We start from the raw sequence: 19611 nt of genomic DNA, 5'->3' as shown, positions 1-19611 counted from the left end.
ACTTCTCCTTTGTCCTTTGCTGAGATAATCCATCCACCTCACAGGTGTGGCATTTCAAGATGCTGATTAGACAGCAGGATTATTGCACAGGTGTGACTTAGGCTGGCCACAATAAAAAGCCACTCTAAAATGTGCACTTTTACTGTATTGGGTGGTCCAGGGGGGTCAGAAAACCAGTCAGTATTTGGTGTGACCACCATTTTCCTCACACAGTCTTCTTCATGAATTCTCTGAAACAGCTTTGGAGATGGCTTATGGTAGAGAAATGAACATTCAATTCACAGGCAAAAGCTCTGGTGGAGATTCCTGAAGTCAGCATGCCGATTTCATATTCCCTCAAAACTTGTGACATCTGTGGTATTGCGCTGTGTGATAAAACTGCACATTTTAGAGTGGCTTTTTATTGTGGCCAGCCTAAGGCACACCTGCGCAAAAATCATGCTGTCTAATCAGCATCTTGATATGCCACACCTGTGAGGTGGATGGATTATCTCAGCAAAGAAGAAGTGTTCACTAACACAAATTTAGACAGATTTGTGAACAATATTTGAGAGAAATAAACCTTGTGTGTACACAGAAAAAGTTTTAGATCTTTGGGTTCAGCTCATGAAAAATGGGAGCAAAAACAAAAGTCGTGCATTATATTTTTGTTCAGTATAATTAACCCTTTCATGCATAGTGGTCACTACAGTGGACAGTTACTCTACAGCTTTAATCTGGAATATTCATGTTTTTTTTTGGTTTTAGTTCCATATCAACCAACACAGTGGACACTTATGCATCATCTCATAAACTGCAATTCATACCATTATTGTAACTTTGCTGTTCTTGATTGGTTCTTGAGTGGAAATCAATTGTTAATATTTATTTTTTGCATATTATCTCCATGAAGTGAGTAATAACTAGTTTTAGAATATGTTAAAATGTGAGAAAACATCAGATTAGCTGCATTAAACATGGTTTCATTTCACTGTTTTCATATCACTTTATGATATTGGGTTTTAAATACATGTTTCTTTGCTTCAAGAATAAAATTCATGGTGTAGCTGAGTGGACATTTTTGTAACTCCATGAAAAACAGGTTGATTTATAAAAAAAAAAAAAAAATTCAATCACATTGTTTTGTTTTTTTTCATGCCTAAAGAGGAATAAAAACACTCAGGAAAAAAAAATCTTGATTAAGATACTCATAATTCATGCATGAAAGGGTTAATTAACCCATAAAGACCAAAAAAAGAAGCCGGTGGCCAAAAGCATCTACTCATCACTAATGTTTAATACCTGTCGATCCATTAATTCTATCAGTACTTGCAAATAATTGCTGTAAAATGCAGTTTTTCATCTTTTCATGGTCATCAGATATGACCCATTTGGACGTTTAGAGGCTCCGTAGTTACCGTGGAAACACCGTCATCTTATACAACATTGATTCACCAGTAAAACCCATGGAGTTGGATCAGTGACAGTGGATGGAGACACTTGGTTTATGTTTAGTTAATGATTGATTTTGCTGAAAAAGTCACCTTTTTCTTCAGTTTTTTTCTATTTTTAACCTCCAAAGACCCAGCTATGGGTTTTCAGTCCACTTTTGTAGACAAGAGTTTCACAGCTTTACACAAAAAACTAAACAAAACAAAAGAAACTGTCCACCACAAAGGATATTCCATAAAATATTTTTAAAATGCATCTGAAAAACTGTTGTATCATGATGTTTGCAAAAGCCAAAACTTGTACTAGCCTGGGTCTCAGGAGGTTAATATAATAACCCTCAACTTTACTTTGAGTTTTTATGAACATCTAAATGATAAGTAAATTAAATGTAGGAAAATACCTGATTGTCACAAAAAAAAACAAAAAAAACAAAACACAAAATACAGAAGATAATATTACAATAAATGGTGATAAATCACGGATGGTTAAATATAGAGAAAAATGTATTTAGGAACGGCCATAAATGGTCCTAATGGGTTGTTTGGTTTTAATGTTATATTCGAAACTAGAAAAGCACCTCCGCCAAGGCAGATCAGTCGCCCCCCCCACCCAACACCACCAAAATTTTATCATTTATTCCTTGTGCCAGTATCAACATTTCCTGAAAATTTCATGAAAATCCATCCTTAACTTTTTGAGTTATCTTGCTAACAGACAAACAAACAAATGAACAGACAGACAAACCCCGATGAAAACATAACCTCTTACGTTACACTCTGCAGAGGTAATAAATAAACAAACAAACAAACGTTCAGAGGTTCCGTAGTTACCGTGGAAACACCGTCATCTTCTATAACAGTGATTCAACAGAAAAACCCATGGAGTTTGACAGATGACAGTGGTTTTTGAGGCTTATTTTTATGTTCGGTTAATGATATATTTTGGTGAAAAACTCGCTTTTTCTACAGTTTTCTCTGTTTTTATATAATAAGCTTTGAATCTACTCTGAGTTTTCATGAACATCTGCATGGCCAGTTAATTAAATATAGGGGAAAATACATTATTTACACTGAATAATGCAAAATACATAGGGTAATATAATACCGTAATTTCTGGACTATAAGCCGCTACTTTTTTCACCCGCTTTGAACCCTGCGGCTTAAACAATGATGCGGCTAATTCATGTTTTATGGGCTAATGCACTTCATGCCGCCAATACATTTAGGCTTGTCACACCAGACCAAAGAAATTACCGAACAAGTCACAGTGGACCGATGAAACTGTTGGAATCACCGTAAATCAAACGCACTCACACTAAATTCTTCAGATCAGTCATTTTGCGTGTCATGCACACACCCTCATCACAGAAAACACACAAAGAAATGCATATGAGGCAGCTTTCAAGGTAAAGGTGATTGATCTAGCTGTCGAAGAAGGAGATAGAGCTGCTGCACGTAAGCTTGGCATCAAGGAATCGATGGGGAGATGGTGGAGATGGTGAGCTCAATAGTCAGGAAATTACGATAAATCATGATAAATCACTTAAAAGTTAAAAAGAGAAAAAAATCCATTTAGTAGCTGCCATAAAAGTTGCACTGGGTTTTTATGGGTTAAACATGCTGTTAAATGTGGAAATACTCTGTAATGTAAATACAGAAGTAATAGGATACTTGTAGCATGGTCGGTCCCCAACTACCTAGGGTATTAAATAAGATCATCATCAACAATAACAACTGCTTGAACCAATGAAAGTGGATGAAGACACTTGGTTTATGTTCAGTTATTAATATATTTTGCTGAAAAAGTCACTTTTTCTTCAGTTTTCTCTGTCTCTGATATAATAACCTTTGAATTTACACTGAGATTTTATAAACATCTACATGATCAGTGAATTAAACATAGAAAAAACCCTGATTTTTATTAAAGAAACACAAAATAAAGAAGATAATATTACAATAAATGGTGCTATATCACTTAAAAAAAGGGTAAATATAGAGAAAAATTAATTTGCGAACTGCCACAAAAGTTGCACTGGGTCTTTATGGGTTAAACATCTTGTTAAATGTGGAAATATACACTAATGTAAATACATAAGTAATAGGAGATTTGTAGTGTGGTTGGTCCCAAACTACCTGCATGAGGGTATTAAATAAGATCATCATCAACAATAACAAGTGGTTGGATCAATGACAGTGGATGAAGACACTTGGTTTATGTTCAGTTATTAATATATTTTGCTGAAAAAGTCACTTTTTCTTCAGTTTTCTCTGTCTCTGATATAATAACCTTTGAATTTACACTGAGATTTTATAAACATCTACATGATCAGTGAATTAAACATAGAAAAAACCCTGATTTTTATTAAAGAAACACAAAATAAAGAAGATAATATTATAATAAATGGCGCTAAATCACTTAAAAAAGGGTAAATATAGAGAAAAATTAATTTGCGAACTGCCACAAAAGTTGCACTGGGTCTTTATGGGTTAAACATGCTGTTAAATGTGGAAATACACTGTAATGTAAATACAGAAGTAATAGGATACTTGTAGTGTGGTCGGTCCCCAACTACCTGCATGAGGGTATTAAATAAGATCATCATCAACAATAACAACTGGTTGAACCAATGAAAGTGGATGAAGACACTTGGTTTATGTTCAGTTATTAATATATTTTGCTGAAAAAGTCACTTTTTCTTCAGTTTTCTCTGTCTCTGATATAATAACCTTTGAATTTACACTGAGATTTTATAAACATCTACATGATCAGTGAATTAAACATAGAAAAAACCCTGATTTTTATTAAAGAAACACAAAATAAAGAAGATAATATTATAATAAATGGCGCTAAATCACTTAAAAAAGGGTAAATATAGAGAAAAATTAATTTGCGAACTGCCACAAAAGTTGCACTGGGTCTTTATGGGTTAAACATGCTGTTAAATGTGGAAATACACTGTAATGTAAATACAGAAGTAATAGGATACTTGTAGTGTGGTCGGTCCCCAACTACCTGCATGAGGGTATTAAATAAGATCATCATCAACAATAACAACTGGTTGAACCAATGAAAGTGGATGAAGACACTTGGTTTATGTTCAGTTATTAATATATTTTGCTGAAAAAGTCACTTTTTCTTCAGTTTTCTCTGTCTCTGATATAATAACCTTTGAATTTACACTGAGATTTTATAAACATCTACATGATCAGTGAATTAAACATAGAAAAAACCCTGATTTTTATTAAAGAAACACAAAATAAAGAAGATAATATTATAATAAATGGCGCTAAATCACTTAAAAAAGGGTAAATATAGAGAAAAATTAATTTGCGAACTGCCACAAAAGTTGCACTGGGTCTTTATGGGTTAAACATGCTGTTAAATGTGGAAATACACTGTAATGTAAATACAGAAGTAATAGGATACTTGTAGTGTGGTCGGTCCCCAACTACCTGCATGAGGGTATTAAATAAGATCATCGTCAACAATAACAACTGATTGAATCAATGACAGTGGATGAAGACACTAGGTTTATGTTCAGTTATTAATATATTTTGCTGAAAAAGTCACTTTTTCTTCAGTTTTCTCTGTCTCTGATATAATAACCTTTGAATTTACACTGAGATTTTATAAACATCTACATGATCAGTGAATTAAACATAGAAAAAACCCTGATTTTTATTAAAGAAACACAAAATAAAGAGGATAGTATTACAATAAATGGTGCTAAATCACTTAAAAAAGGGTAAATACAGAGAACAATTAATTTGCGAACTGCCACAAAAGTTGCACTGGGTTTTTATGGGTTAAACATGCTGTTAAATGTGGAAATACTCTGTAATGTAAATAGAGAAGTAATAGGAGACTCATAGTGTGGTTGGTCCCAAACTACCTGCATAAGGGTATTAAATAAGATCATCATCAACAATAACAACTGGTTTCTCTGGACCTGATTTTTAAAAAAAGAGTTAAGGTCCCACACCTTCTGGTTGAGCAACATGGGATAGTATTTCAGAAAAAAAAAACATGTATTACAGTCAGTGGTAAGAAAGATATTTTAGATAGTTTAGTTTGTTTTTTCCCGATGTGAGGGATTCCATCATTCACACGTGTCATGTTTGTCAGTTTAAAACAACATTTTAAGTCAATAAAGTTGCAGTTTGTGTTGAAAACTGTTGCAGTATCACACTGTGAAAATATGTAAATATAGACAGGAAGTCGTGGAGGTGACGTTATCCAGGTCCTGTCTCTCTCCATGATGTGTTCAGAATTACTGAAGGTGTCTCTGCAGTGTCAACATGACCAGACTTGTAGTGATTTTCACTTCTTTTAATATTTCTTCACCTCGCTCTCGAAGATTAAGGTAAAATGTGCCAAGTCACCGGCTGCTTTGGTGTGAATGATGTGTTTCACGTGCAATGAGACATGCAGTCCATTGAGCTGTTTAGTACAAAACTACATGTTTTTTGTTGGGTTTTTTTTCATGATTTTTTTCAATAAACCGTGACTTTCTTGACTTGTAAAATGATCATATGTGTAATATATTAGCAGAGCGGAAGGGGCGGGTCTTCACCTGTCTATAGGCCAATTATGCTACAGATGGAATGTTCTGTTTACATTTTGTCAATCCAGAAAACCACCAAACTTGCTAGAGTCATGAATTTGTTGCAGTGGCTTTTCAATTTAGCAACTTGGCACTAGAATAATCGCAACCATGTTTTGAGTTTGTGAAATCGTCTGGCTCACTGCGAGGCTGGAATATTTCTGTCACACTGGGGCATTCGACTTGTCCTTCTACTTCCTTTCTTTATTTGTGTTATAAGCTTTTAAAGGCCGTCTCGCTATGTGAAAGAACAACAACCTTCAAACTGCAACTACATCCTGAAAATGAAGTTTTGACAAAGACACGTGGTGTTTTCTTTTGTACAACGTGCTTGCTCATGTGCAGATGTTCTACCGACCAACTTCTTTCCTGACACGATTTTGTCGCAACATCCTGCGCCCAAACAACCTAGAAAACGTTTACCCTCAGTCTAGAACTATAATACTGGGTTACAAAAAAATGTTTTTTGCAAGTTGTCTAGGTTTTTTCAACTGAATTAGGACCATTTTGCACCGCTAAATCCGAAAATTACATCTGTTTTTCACAATCAGGTCAAGTTTTTTTGCTAATTTGATTTTGAAAAATTTGATCTTCTCACAAAATTGATTACATTTTTGTGACTTTATCAGTTGATTTTTTATATAGGTCTCACCCAAAATAGGTTTTAAGAGAAAAAAAAATCATTTTCTAACAGGATGTATTTATTATTTATTATGTATTCACCGCAGATGTAGCAGAATACGTCAGGCTTATTTTTGCAAGATCTTCTAGTCGAAGCCATTTCATTCACCTGTAATATTAAAAGAAACATTAATCACCAATTGGCAAAAGTAAAATCTTCAGAACTCGTTTATTGCAAGAAATATGAAAGAATTTTGTATCATATGATGTGAAAATGCCCATAAATGTAAGCAAAAAATGTTAAAAAGCCAATATGTAGCATAGTTCAATTGATTACATTTTTGTGACTTTATCAGTTGATTTTTTATATAGTTCTCACCCAAAATAGGTTTTAAGAGAAAAAAAAAATCATTTTCTAACAGGATGTATTTATTAAGTGTTACAAACTGTAGCAGAATGCGTCAGGCTTATTTTTGCAAGATCTTCTAGTCGAAGCCATTTCATTCACCTGTAATATTAAAAAACCATTAATCATAAATTGGCAAAAATAAAATCTCACCAAAAAAGTAATCCTACAAAACTGGAAATCCAAGAATACATGTCATATCACTCTAACCTCATGACTAACCTCATGACTGAATATATATCAATGGAAAAAAATAGTGCTCTTCAGAAGAAGCATATGTCAGCCTTTGAGAACAACTGGAACCCATTCATAACTTTCTTAAAGCAAACATAACCGAAAACTGCACATATCATCAGAACACAACACATACCCCCTTGCCCCTATAACCCCCCCCAACACCCACTTTCTATCTCAGCATTTAACCTCCACACCTCACCCCCACTCATCATTAACATTAATACACACACACACACACACACACACACACACACACACACACACACACCACACTTACAACAATGCAATACATCTGATCAACAGTAACATCAATAAGAGTGACCACTTACTTTGTCTGTCCATTTATCTTGTCTTATGTCTGTCCTGTGTCACTGTCCCGTCTTATGTTTGTCCCATCCTACTGTCTTGTCTGATGTCTACTCAGTCCCACTGTCTTGTCTTATATTCGTTCTGTCCCACTGTCATGTGTCAATCTTCCACTTTGTCAAGTCTCGTCCTTGTGCACTTATGTTTATATGAATCCCTCCCTCTATGTACATATATACTAGCTAGGAATGCTGGTCAATGGGAGCATAATCTTGAAATTGTTACTGGTTACTTGTTAAGTATAAACTGTAATAAATAATAAAGTTGTGCCCCGAAGAGGGGGGGTGGTGGCGGGTCAAAAATAAATAAATAAATAAATAAAATAAATAAATAAATAAATTGGCAATTAGGAGCATTTTGCACCGCTAAATCCAAAAATGACATCTGTTTTTCTCAATCAGGTCAGGTTTTTTTGCTAATTTGATTTTGAAAAATTTGATCTTCTCACAAAATTGATTACATTTTTGTGACTTTCTCAGTTGATTTTTTTATATAGTTCTCACCCAAAATAGGTTTTAAGAGAAAAAAAATCATTTTCTAACAGGATTCCTGTTAGGTACAATGGTGTATTCACCGCAGATGTAGCAGAATACGTCAGGCTTCTAGTCGAAGCCATTTCATTCACCTGTAATATAAAAAAAAAAAACATTAATCATAAATTGGCAAAAATAAAATCTTCAGAACTCGTTTATTGCAAGAAATATGAAAGAATTTTGTATCATATGATGTGAAAATGCCCATAAATGTAAGCAAAAATGTTAAAAAGCCAATATGTAGCATAGTTCAGAAAGTTGACCTGATTGAGCAAAATTAATGTGATTTTTGGATTCAGCACACCAAAATTATCCTAAATCAGCTCAAAAAACTTAAACAATAAATTTGTTGTTGACCAGTGTGATGGGTGGTCCCGGATCTGTCTACAGTGCCGATGAAGTCCAAAGATCTGAATATCCAGGACTATTTCTAAGTATAATTGGAAAATCATTCAGCATGTTTTCTCCAAACTCACTACAGTCGATCTGTTCTGTGTTGACGTGGTACCTTTAGCTAAAGTGCCTGTTGTTGCTATTTGTCATCATTTCATTTTCAGAACAGAACTACAAAAGCATTCAATATTTTTCCCATTAAACTCCTCAAAAACTACTCAGTTCAGCCTCTTTTATGTTTATATTTCTTTTATACTTAAAAGAAATAAGCTTCCATCACTAATAAGTGCCACTCTCTGATTTGTGTGAGGAAAAAAATTACTATATACGTACTTTGACTATCTGTAAAGCATTCATGAAAGCTATAATATATAACATTCTATAATGAATTAATCAGTGATTCTGTGAAATGTTTCAACAAACTTCTAATTCAGAGAAAACCATCATTTTACTCAGTGTAAGTATATGTTTGTTTATTTATTTATTTATTTATTTCAAATTTGCATTAAAACCAAACAATAAAAAGATTATATAAAAGAAAGTCCAACATTTGAAAAGAAGTGGGATGAAGTTTAATTTATAATCTTCCTCCCCCTTATCCCATCCTTCAACCTACTCTAAATTCCTACACAAAACAAAAAATTGCTTTACATATCGAGGATAGATAGGATAGATATCTGTTCATTTGGTCACCTGTCATATCAACTGAATTCTATTATGTGTTTTATATATATTTTTAGCATGGATGTATGGCTGTGATTTCTATTTTATGTAACTTCTGCTGCTGCTGTCTTAGCCAGGACACTCATGCAAAAGAGATTTAAATCTCAATTTTTTGGGGGGGTTAAATAAAGGTTAAATAAAAAATAAAATACTAAAAAAATACCACTAGCTAATAGGTATGTAACGATTACCGGTATAACGATAAACTGTGGTAAAATTGCCAACGGTTAGTATTACCATTTCAGTTCTAATTATCATGATAACTGTGTTTGATTACTGCACTTTTAGGGGAAAAAACCCTATGTAAAGATCTGCTTTTATGTCAAATATTTAAGTATAGTTTTAATTTATTACAATTTTAATTTTCTATACCTAATATTTGGAACCAATACTCACTTTTAAAGACTTTGAAAAGGCATCTTTGAGTTATTTATGCAATAAATTATATACATGTTTTAAATCAGATTATATATTTTTGTGTTTTCTGGCCTTTTATATTTTTATAGTGGGTTAAAGTGAAAAAAATAATAGACAGGTGATATAGATGAAGTTGTGCTGAAAAAACAGATCCCAAACATGGGTATAGTAAACATTTGTTTATATAGTATATAAAAGCAAAATCAAAAGGACTGAAAAACGGACAAAATAGGCTCAGACCACTAAGGGTTAATACTTGAACGTGTCTGCCAACAGAAGGTACATTGTGCCAATTATTTTCTTTTTCTTTTTTTTTTTTTTTTTTTCCAAAATACAACTTGGTTAAATTATTTCAGTGTGTGTATTAGTACTTTTTGAACATTTTGAGCACAATTTCAATAATACCGCAATAATAATGATAACCGTGATAATTTTGGTCACAATAACCATGATATCAAATTTTCATATCTTTACATCCCTACTAGCTAATGTTACTTACAATTTCATCAGAATAAATAGATAAAACTTTAACATATTACCCCATCTGCAAGCCTGATTTCTATCTGTGTCACATTAAAAAGATTTTCAGTTGACACCAGTTCCCATGATCCCTTGCTACTTCACAAGATTGACAGACCCCTCGTGTTAAAAATTACATACTGTGCATTTAAATAACTGACAAACCATCATTACAACAACCGTGGATTAAAAAAAGTCTAGTCTAAAGTGTATGTTGATATGTAAATACAACCAAAACATACTGTGCACATATACATATTTCTCCAAACTGTGTCCTGTGTTTGCTGTCGTGAGATGATTATGAAGAATAGGAAAACAGAGGGAGATGGTATTAAAACAACAAAAAGATGGAGAGAGTTAGTCATGCACTCATTTCCTTTGCCTCTGTTATTTCCCGGACTGCAAATCATTTTTAAAAGTCAGTTAGTTTATGTGGAAGAGCACAAAGTGTGCTGGTAAAGCTATAAATATCAGCTGCTACTGATTACAGCGAGCCACAATGACACAGTGCACACAATGTGATGCACAGACACACAAACACACACATGCTGATTGATGATTTACTTTACTTTGTTTGTTTAATAGAGACAATGTGCATTGATGAACATCCATATTAGAGTAATACCAGATGTAAACATGGCAGATTATAGCAGAAATTGCTAATTTATATTCGTAGTCCGTTGGCAGGTAAGAAAAAACGGAACGTTATAGGAAACAATACACAAATATGAATAGAAAAGGACAGTATGTTATACAAAAGGTTAAAATTGAGCACAAATCTTGAGTCCAGTGTTTCAGGTGAATGGGATATGTAGTAGAATCCTTTGTTGTTCTAACCTTGACTGATACCATGGTTTATCTAAATGTGATGCATCTGTGTTTTATATCAGGATGTACATAAGGTGGTACATAAGGTCCTTTTTAAGGTTAATATATGTTGTGCATCATCCCTGTCTAAATAAATAAATAAAATGAAAAAAATGAAAGAAATAAATAAATACATACATACATACATACATACATACATACATACATACATATATACATAAATAAATAAATAAATAAAATGAAAAGATATTCTGAAAAGTGTGAAAAATGCCTATATCACAAAATGCAGTATATTTGTCTCTTGTAATATAATAACTGTGAAAGTGTTTCTACAGTCGTATATGGCATGGTTTTAGTAATGAGAGACTAGTTTTGAAGCTTGTGTTGTCTTCAGTTCATGTAGAAAAAGTCGATTAAACTCATAATTAATCCATCGCATGGAAGAAAATTGAGATTTAGTATTTTTGTCAAATGGTAATTATATTTAACATTTTGGAGACTTATGTTGTATTTCACTAAGATGTGGAACTAATGTTTATGGCACTGTTTTATTGCCAAGTTCTGCATCTCCTACAGAAACCAGAGCACTGTTTTAAAAAAAATAGTATTTTTATGGTTCATCTACCCTTCAAGTAGTCAGTCTTTTATTACTCTTGTTATTCTGGATCAGATCGAGGGCACATGTAAATGGTGGCGTCACAATGAATTGACTTAAACTATTTTGATTATTCGACTTCCAAAAGCATAGATGTTTTTCTCTGATTTAATACATTTGTGACAAGCCCATGCAACCCTTTATATTTTATTTATTTATTTATTTAAATGAACATCTAAAGGAATTGCAGCTGTAAATATGCCAGATTGTGTATTATGTATGATTTTTTAAAATTCCGAACACTCAAGAAATGATACTTCCAATGATAAAACAAAACAATTTTTAGAGTGATTCTATAGTTTTATTGATTTAGTACTTTACTTTATATTTGTACCTGTATTTATTTTTATTACCATAACCTTTAATACTATGGAACACTGAAATTACAAATAATATATTGGGACTCAGAATTGATGTTTACATTAACCCTTTCATGCATACTGGTCACTACAGTGGACAGCTACTCTACAGCTGTTCTCTTGTATACATGGATCTTGTTGTTCTTTTTGTTTTTTGGTTGTTTTTTTTTGTTTACACATATCCTTATTCAAGTTTTAATACACTACATATCTTTTCTGACATGAATTGATAATATTATGTAGATCTCTCCTGAGCATAAACCCCCAGAATCACAAGCCCTCCCCATAGTTTTCCCACAATTTATCAGTAAATACATGTTTCTGTGCGTCAAAAATTAAACGTGTGGTGTCCAGCTGAGTGGGCATTTTTGCAACTTCATGAAAAATTGGTTCATAAGAATTTTTTTTCATTATTATTTTTTTATGCATTTTTTATTATTATTTTTTTATTATTTTTATTTTATTTATTAATTTTATTTGTTTATTTTTCAGAGCAAAATTTTCTATTGCATTGCTTTTTTCATGCCTAAAGAGGAATAAAAACACTCAGGAAAATATTTTGATTAAGGTTCTCATAATTCGTGCATGAAAGGGTTAATAAATACATAAAAGAGAAAAGGATAAAAACCTTACATAGTAGTAGAGGGACTGTGAGAAGGTCAACATGTTTAGTGTATCTTTTGTTATCAGTATTACCTATATGTTATGCAGAAGTTATAACTACTTGATTAATCCAGTTGTGATCTTCATGTCTGCACAGTAATATAACAGCAAAGGTAAAAATTAAAGTTTATACATTAAAAAAAAAAAAAAAAAATTTGAAGTTTCTGTATATTTTGTGTTAATTTATGGTTGTTTGCGCTGGAAATATAGACATTTCCATACTGATCACCAATCTCTGCATTTTCCTTCCTATGCATGCACTGTAATACTGTCTATAATAAAGGCTTTTTCAGCAGTTTGTGCAGCTCTGGCAGTAGTCGTATTACTTCTGTGTCCCTCACTGCTTCCTCTTTTGTTCTGTCTCTGTCCTCCAGGTGTGTTGTATGTTTGCTAGTGCAGAGTATTCCAGCTGTGGAGAGTATGAATTTTTCAACCAGACCAGTAACAGCTGCCAGGCCTGCCCTCAGTGCCAACCGGGACAAGAGCCACATATGGTGAGACAAAACACAAAAACACACACTGACGAGTACTGTGGGCCAGAAACCTGATTTGTAAATCGGCCGAGCAGAAGAGAAATATAAAAAAATATATAGTCTTGCACTTCAATATCAAGCTGTAATCATCCAGAGCTTGTAAACAGCAGCGACAACTGACCTTATCATCGTGATTGATTTTGGTCAGACCACCCACAACACACACACAAGTGCTCGCATTGCTGCACAGTGAAGAGTGCCTCAATCCAAATGAACAATTTCTTCTGCTTTATTGCTCTCATTGACTTGGATGGGAAGGTATGCATTACAGTGAATGACTTGCGGTAGTCACGTAGTGATTTAGCCCCCGTCAGTCAGTCTGCCGTCAGCCAAAGAAAACAGAGTCAAGAGAAACGCTTCAGTGGGCACCTCAGGGTGCCACACCCTCCTCAGGGAGACAGATGCATTTAAGGGTGAATGAAATGAGTTATAGTTCCTCTCTCTGACACTTTGATTTTCTCACTTTATGAATCCACTTTTTTTGTCAGTGCCTAGCAAGGTTATAATAGTTTTGGATTTTGCCTTCAAGTTTAGTTTTATTTAGTTTTGACTTTTTTTTTTCTCTAATTCATTTAGTTTTAATTAGTTTTTAAAGCAGGTTTGCTAGTTTTTATTAGTTTTCATTTTGGTCTAAATGCTTAGTTTTATTTTCTTTATATCTTTAATCTTTTTTGCCATTGTATTCAAATAAATCCCAGACAGGACTCTGCTGCTTTCTCCCAACTTTTGTCTCCATGTTTCCAGGTAGAGTGGGGACAAGAAGACTACTCTAAACCACAAGTGACGGACCGTCAAGTGTCATACGGTGCTGCTAGCTAAAACTGATAGAGCGAAATAAATCGATCTCAAATCAATCCAACATTAACAAAGATGAAAACTAAGGCAATTTTATCCATAATTTTTATGCGTTTTTAGTTGGTTTTGTAAACACACAATACAGTTTCAGTTAGTTATCGTTTTTTTCTTTTAATTATAGTTTTTATTTATTTCAGTTAACGAAAATATTTTTTCATTTGTAGTTTTCGTCATTTCGTTAGTTTTCGTTAATGATAATAACCTTGGTGCCTAGATTTCAGTTTTGCTTTTTTTTTTTTTTTTTTTTTTTTTAATTTTCATTTTTTAAATCACTTTTACAGTGCAGTAACAAAAAACCCCAAAACCCACACAATACAACAAGGGGGGGGGGGATGCTGTTCCTTATGCACTCGTCTGCTTTTCCGTATCAGATCTGGTACCAAGAGTTAGTGTTCTTCAATATGGTCCATTTCTCCCATCTTCGTTTAAGAGTTCCCACCTTAATCCTCAGATGAAACGTTAATTTTTCCATGCTATATATTTCCTCTATAATGTCCAGCCTCAGTTTTGCTTTTTATTTAATTTTTTTTTACAGCAGATAACTCCTGTAGGTATAGAGTGAAAATCTGCTTCTTCTGGGGTCAAATCACAACTATACTAAAATTAGTTTAATGACTTCCCAGATTTCTAGATAAATTCCAGTCCATAGGTTCATCACAACACACCATTTCTTACTTTTTTATTGTTTCTCTGAGTTTGTTTCCAGTTTTGAAGTGTTTTTTTTTTTTCAAAGGGCAGTGCAAACACTACAATCCAGAACTCCAGTACACAAAACATGGCTCCTTCTCTCCAGACCACAACCTGTTTGTAAGCTTCGCAGTAACATGTGGTGGTTTAACATCAGGTGACCCACTCATCTGTTTCTGAGGCACAGACGACAATGATCAGCTCAGTTTGATGAGCACAGACCTCTGTCATAAAGGATAATTCAGCCATTTGTGAGCAAAGGAGACGTGATGAAACGAGTTTTAATCAGTGAGATGAGAGCCCCCTTTGCACTTTCTCCTGCCTGTCTGATCCTCCGGGTGCTTCAGCCTGTAATTCATGTGTTATTCTATTCCCCTGAGCTTTCCCTCAAAGTGTGTATGTTGACACCCTTTTAATCTTGGGATAACCATAGGGTTCCTGATCTTCAGAGACTTTGGAACTGAGCGTGTGCCCACACACACACACACACACTTACACACATCCAGACGCTACATGACACATCACACAGTGACGAAGACATTCTCGACCCCCCCACAATCCCCAATGTGCATCTTGTGTCCAGATTGTGCCGATGGCTAGGTTTACATTCCCCACGTAGTTTACATGAAGATAAACACTGATGTCAGACTAATATTTCCTATTTCCCAACTTTTATTGAGTGATGAAAGTGATGGTGAGGTGAGGAAAACATGAAAAATTGGGTCATGGATTGGGAAGCTGCAGGACATTAAGAGAAAATTCCCTGTGGTAACCTCATGTTTTAGATGTGCACTGTGTGTTCTTTGTTGGTATGTCACCTCTCTTTTACTCCTTAACCCTTAAAAAGCACCAGAACTAGAGCTATTTTCTCTACATTTTCTCTTTATTCAACCTTTCCTAAGTGATTAATCAACATTTATCATAATGTTATCATCCACATTTTGCATTTTCTTAGAGAAAACCACACATTTTCTTGTATTAAATTTACAGATCATGTAGATGTTCATAAACGCTCAGAGTAAATTGAAAGATTATCATAGCAATACAGAGAAAAGTGCATTTTTCAGCCAAATATATTATTAACAGAACACAAAACATCAAAGCATCTACAACCACTATCCCATAGGTGTTGCGTTTTTTTTTTGTTTTGTTTTGTTTTGTTTTTTTGGGGGGGGGCAACTTTTGCAAAAAATAACTGATTCCATGTTCATTACAGAGCCTCTGAATGTCCAAATGGGTCATAAATTATGCCACTGAAAAGCTAAGAAACTGCAGTATTCAATGTATCGATAGGATTATTGCTTAAAAAGTTACTACACATTTTTTTTTCTTTCTTTGTATTATGGTATTATGATTATGAATGCTACTTTGTGTGTGTACATATATGTGTATTTATGCAATTTTTTTATTTAATTGGGTTTTTTTTCTTGTTTGTCGTCCCATTTCCTAGAAGTGTGGTTGGCTATGTGTACAGGCTTGTTAATATCATTGTTATTATTATTATTATTATCCATTTTTACATACTTATTTAATTTACTTATATTATCTTTTTTTTCCTTTCAGTGAGCATTATTGATACCCCTTTTTTTTTGCTTCCAAAAAAAAAAAAAAAAAAAGAGAACAGTGTACTTTGTATTATTGATGTCCTGTATAATATCTTATGAGACTGTTCTGAATAAACATTTGAATTAAAAAAAAAAAAGTTACTAAACATTTTAGATGTGTAGATGCTTTTAGTCACCGGGGCCTGTTTAGGTTTAAGGACTAATCTAAGCTATGAAAACAAAAAAAAAAATCCACTAGTGCTAGAATCAAATTCTGTGATTGTTCCAGGTTTTAGTTACTTCCCTAATTCAGAGATATGTGATATGACAGAAGCTAAACTAGCTTTGAAAAGAAAGACGCTTTTAGCCGGTCTGGAACTGTTCTGCGTGAACGAACAGAAGCAGAGTCAGGGTTACCGACGACGAAAGAGCCAACGTTAGCTTTAACCCAATGCGACAAGATCTCGCTGATAACTCGCAGTGCAGTTTAATATCAAACCATTGCGCTGAGGCTTATGGACGTCAAACAGAAGGGAGGAATATTAGATTTCCTTAAGAGTCGGTCTGCTGTAGCCCAGAGCTGTAGACTGTAGCATAGGCTTGTTTTAATAGACAGATGAAAGAACGAGAGAAATGAAAGATGAAAGAGACAGTGCTTTTGTATGTACAGTATATGTGTGTGTGTGTGTGTGTGGCCTGTTGTTCGGCCTCCCCACTGTGAGGAATTAACATGCGGTGAAGGGAGGAGATCAATGCTAGAAGACAGAATGATGAGTTGGTCATCTTCTTAAACACTACCAGGCATAGAACGCTACACACACAAACACATGGACCTCTGTGACCAATCAGATTTCGCTTTTGTCATCTTAGAACAGTAATGCCAGATTTGCTAAAGGACAAGGATGGAAACAGATGTGTGCTTGTGAGTGTGTGTGGTGTGTTTTTTTTTTTTTTTTCCTCAACTCATTAACTGTGAAGAGTTAATTCAGTAACATAATATATCCATTGTGCTGTGTTAGCATTAAAAAAAAAGATAAACAAAATGTTGGTCAGACAATAAAAATATGCTTCTGTGTGTGTGTGTTTTTGCAGACTTGTGGCTACGGTGTGAAGGATGAGGACTTTGCCTGTGTGCCGTGTCCTCAGGGGAAGTATTCGAAAGGGAAGTATGAGATCTGCAGACGCCACAAGGACTGTGACGCCTTCTACAGAGCCACGGTGCTCATACCAGGAACGCCAGAGAGTGATGCTGAGTGCGGACCCTGTTTACCTGGGTAAACAACAACACAACTGCCTCGAAGCTCATTTGAGATTTAAGAAATTCATTCCAACTAACAACAGTAGGGGGCAGTAGTCGCCATGCTCAAAAACTAGGCTTATCTGTGTCATTGTTTTTAGCTCACCAGCTGATAGACCATGAGCTGTTGTGAAGGCGCTATCTGGCGTTGTCTTCGTCATCGTTGACTTCTTTGTCATTGTCGTGTTAGTCATTGTCGTCTTTGTCATTCTTGTCTTTGTCATTGTTGTCTTTATCATCGTCGTCTTCGTCATCGTCGTCTTCGTCATCGTCGTCTTCGTCATCGTCGTCTTCGTCATCTTCGTCTTCGTCATCTTCTTCGTCATCGTCGTCTTTGTCATTGTCGTCTTTGTCATTGTCGTCTTTGTCATCATCGTCATCATTGTCATCTTCGTCGTCTTCATCGTCTTCGTCATCGTTGTCTTTGTCATTGTTGTCATTGTTGTCTTCGTCATGGTCGTCATCTTCATCGTGGTCGTCTTCGTCATGGTCATCTTTGTCTTTGTTCGTCAGCAATATCTTCAAATATTTTCTCTGCTGGTTGGATTCACATGTAGCTTCCTTGGGATAATGTGTACAAATTTTTGCTCACAGTTTTGACATATTTTGATTTTTAAATTTTTGACAAATTTTTGAAATATTAAAAATTTGCCTTATAACGGGCCGTATTCTGATGGCTTATAACATGGAAATGGTTACAGATATCAATATAGTTACTACTGAGCTTTGATAGGAAGACATATATGGACTTTCATTTGGATCCATGACCTTTGACCTTCAATGACCTTGAAGGCGAAACTCAAGGTCACCAATGTCTACATTTCAACAATCTTCCTCTCCAAAAGTGCTGGTTGGATTCATCATACATTTTTTTATGTAGCTTCCTTGGGACAATGTCTAGCACTGATAGGAAGTCATATATGGAATTTAATTTAATTTGTGGGTTATTCTCAAGTGAAAGTACCACCCACGTCTATTGATTTCCTATATCAAGACCACAGGACTAGCGCCAGAACCTGACACCTTCACAAATTCAAGTTGTTATTGATACTTGATAGAACATAACGGTGAGATACAGGGCCATTGGTCCTATTTTTTTTTTTTTTACTTTATAATGACAATTTTTAAAGCTCCGTCACCAGTAGTTTACATTAAAGCTTTAGCAAGAAATGTAAGTTTTTTTTTCTGTACGGTTTGTGTTGGCAGTGATTTTGAATAGACAGAACAGCCACATTTTGATCTCAACTACGAATAAATAAAATGGCAAACTTCAGAAATACAGTAATACTCTCGGTCACTATATTACCAGCATGTCTGGTGTCGATATCAGCTTGGCTTGCCTCGACCCGGTGTGGCTTTTTTGGTGTTTCCACTGTGTGAGAGCAGAGACCATCAAGGACGAGCAGATATTATGTTTAGTCCAGCCTTCACCGAGGATGGAAGTGGTTGATAGTGATACTAAACATGGATTGGTCAATCAAGAAACATCACTGCATCAGTATGTATGCATGTAATCATGTCCTGATGTGGAACCCCCTTGCCCAGCTAGTGGGAAATCTACAAAAAACACTGGAACAAATAAAATCTATCTTAATAAACTGAAAATCTCAATATAATGTTCAACAGTTTGTTGTGTCACTTGTAGCTTCAGTTACACTGACGATGACATAATAATTTACACTGCATGTTGCAAATGCTGCTTGCTAGCGGCCAGATCGAGCTGACATCTGCAGCTAGACGAATCTAGCTTCTACTTAATTCTTTTTCTTTTTTTTTTTAAAACTCTGAGCACTAATTCTGGTTTCATGAAGCTTAGTGTTTATTGTTGTGTTTACAATTCTGTACCTCCTTCCACACTACATACACTACCAGGCAAAAGTTTGGACTCACCTTCTTATTTAAATGACATGAGATGGACCACAGATGGTCAACAAGAGCTCA

General features: G+C 34.6%; 1 protein-coding gene across 1 annotated transcript in view; it reads left to right on the top strand.

The window, feature by feature from the left end:
- Positions 1-19611, top strand: part of edar (ectodysplasin A receptor) — a 79236-nt gene that overhangs the window by 26992 nt on the left and 32633 nt on the right. The window contains exons 3-4 of the mRNA XM_030124057.1: positions 13129-13248; positions 17466-17647. Coding sequence (XP_029979917.1) covers positions 13129-13248; positions 17466-17647 — 302 coding nt within the window. The remainder of the gene's footprint in view (positions 1-13128; positions 13249-17465; positions 17648-19611) is intronic.

The sequence above is a fragment of the Sphaeramia orbicularis genome, chromosome 21 (assembly GCF_902148855.1).
Source record: "Sphaeramia orbicularis chromosome 21, fSphaOr1.1, whole genome shotgun sequence".
NCBI classification, from domain to species: Eukaryota; Metazoa; Chordata; class Actinopteri; order Kurtiformes; family Apogonidae; genus Sphaeramia; species Sphaeramia orbicularis.
This window is presented reverse-complemented; position numbering and strand designations above follow the sequence as displayed.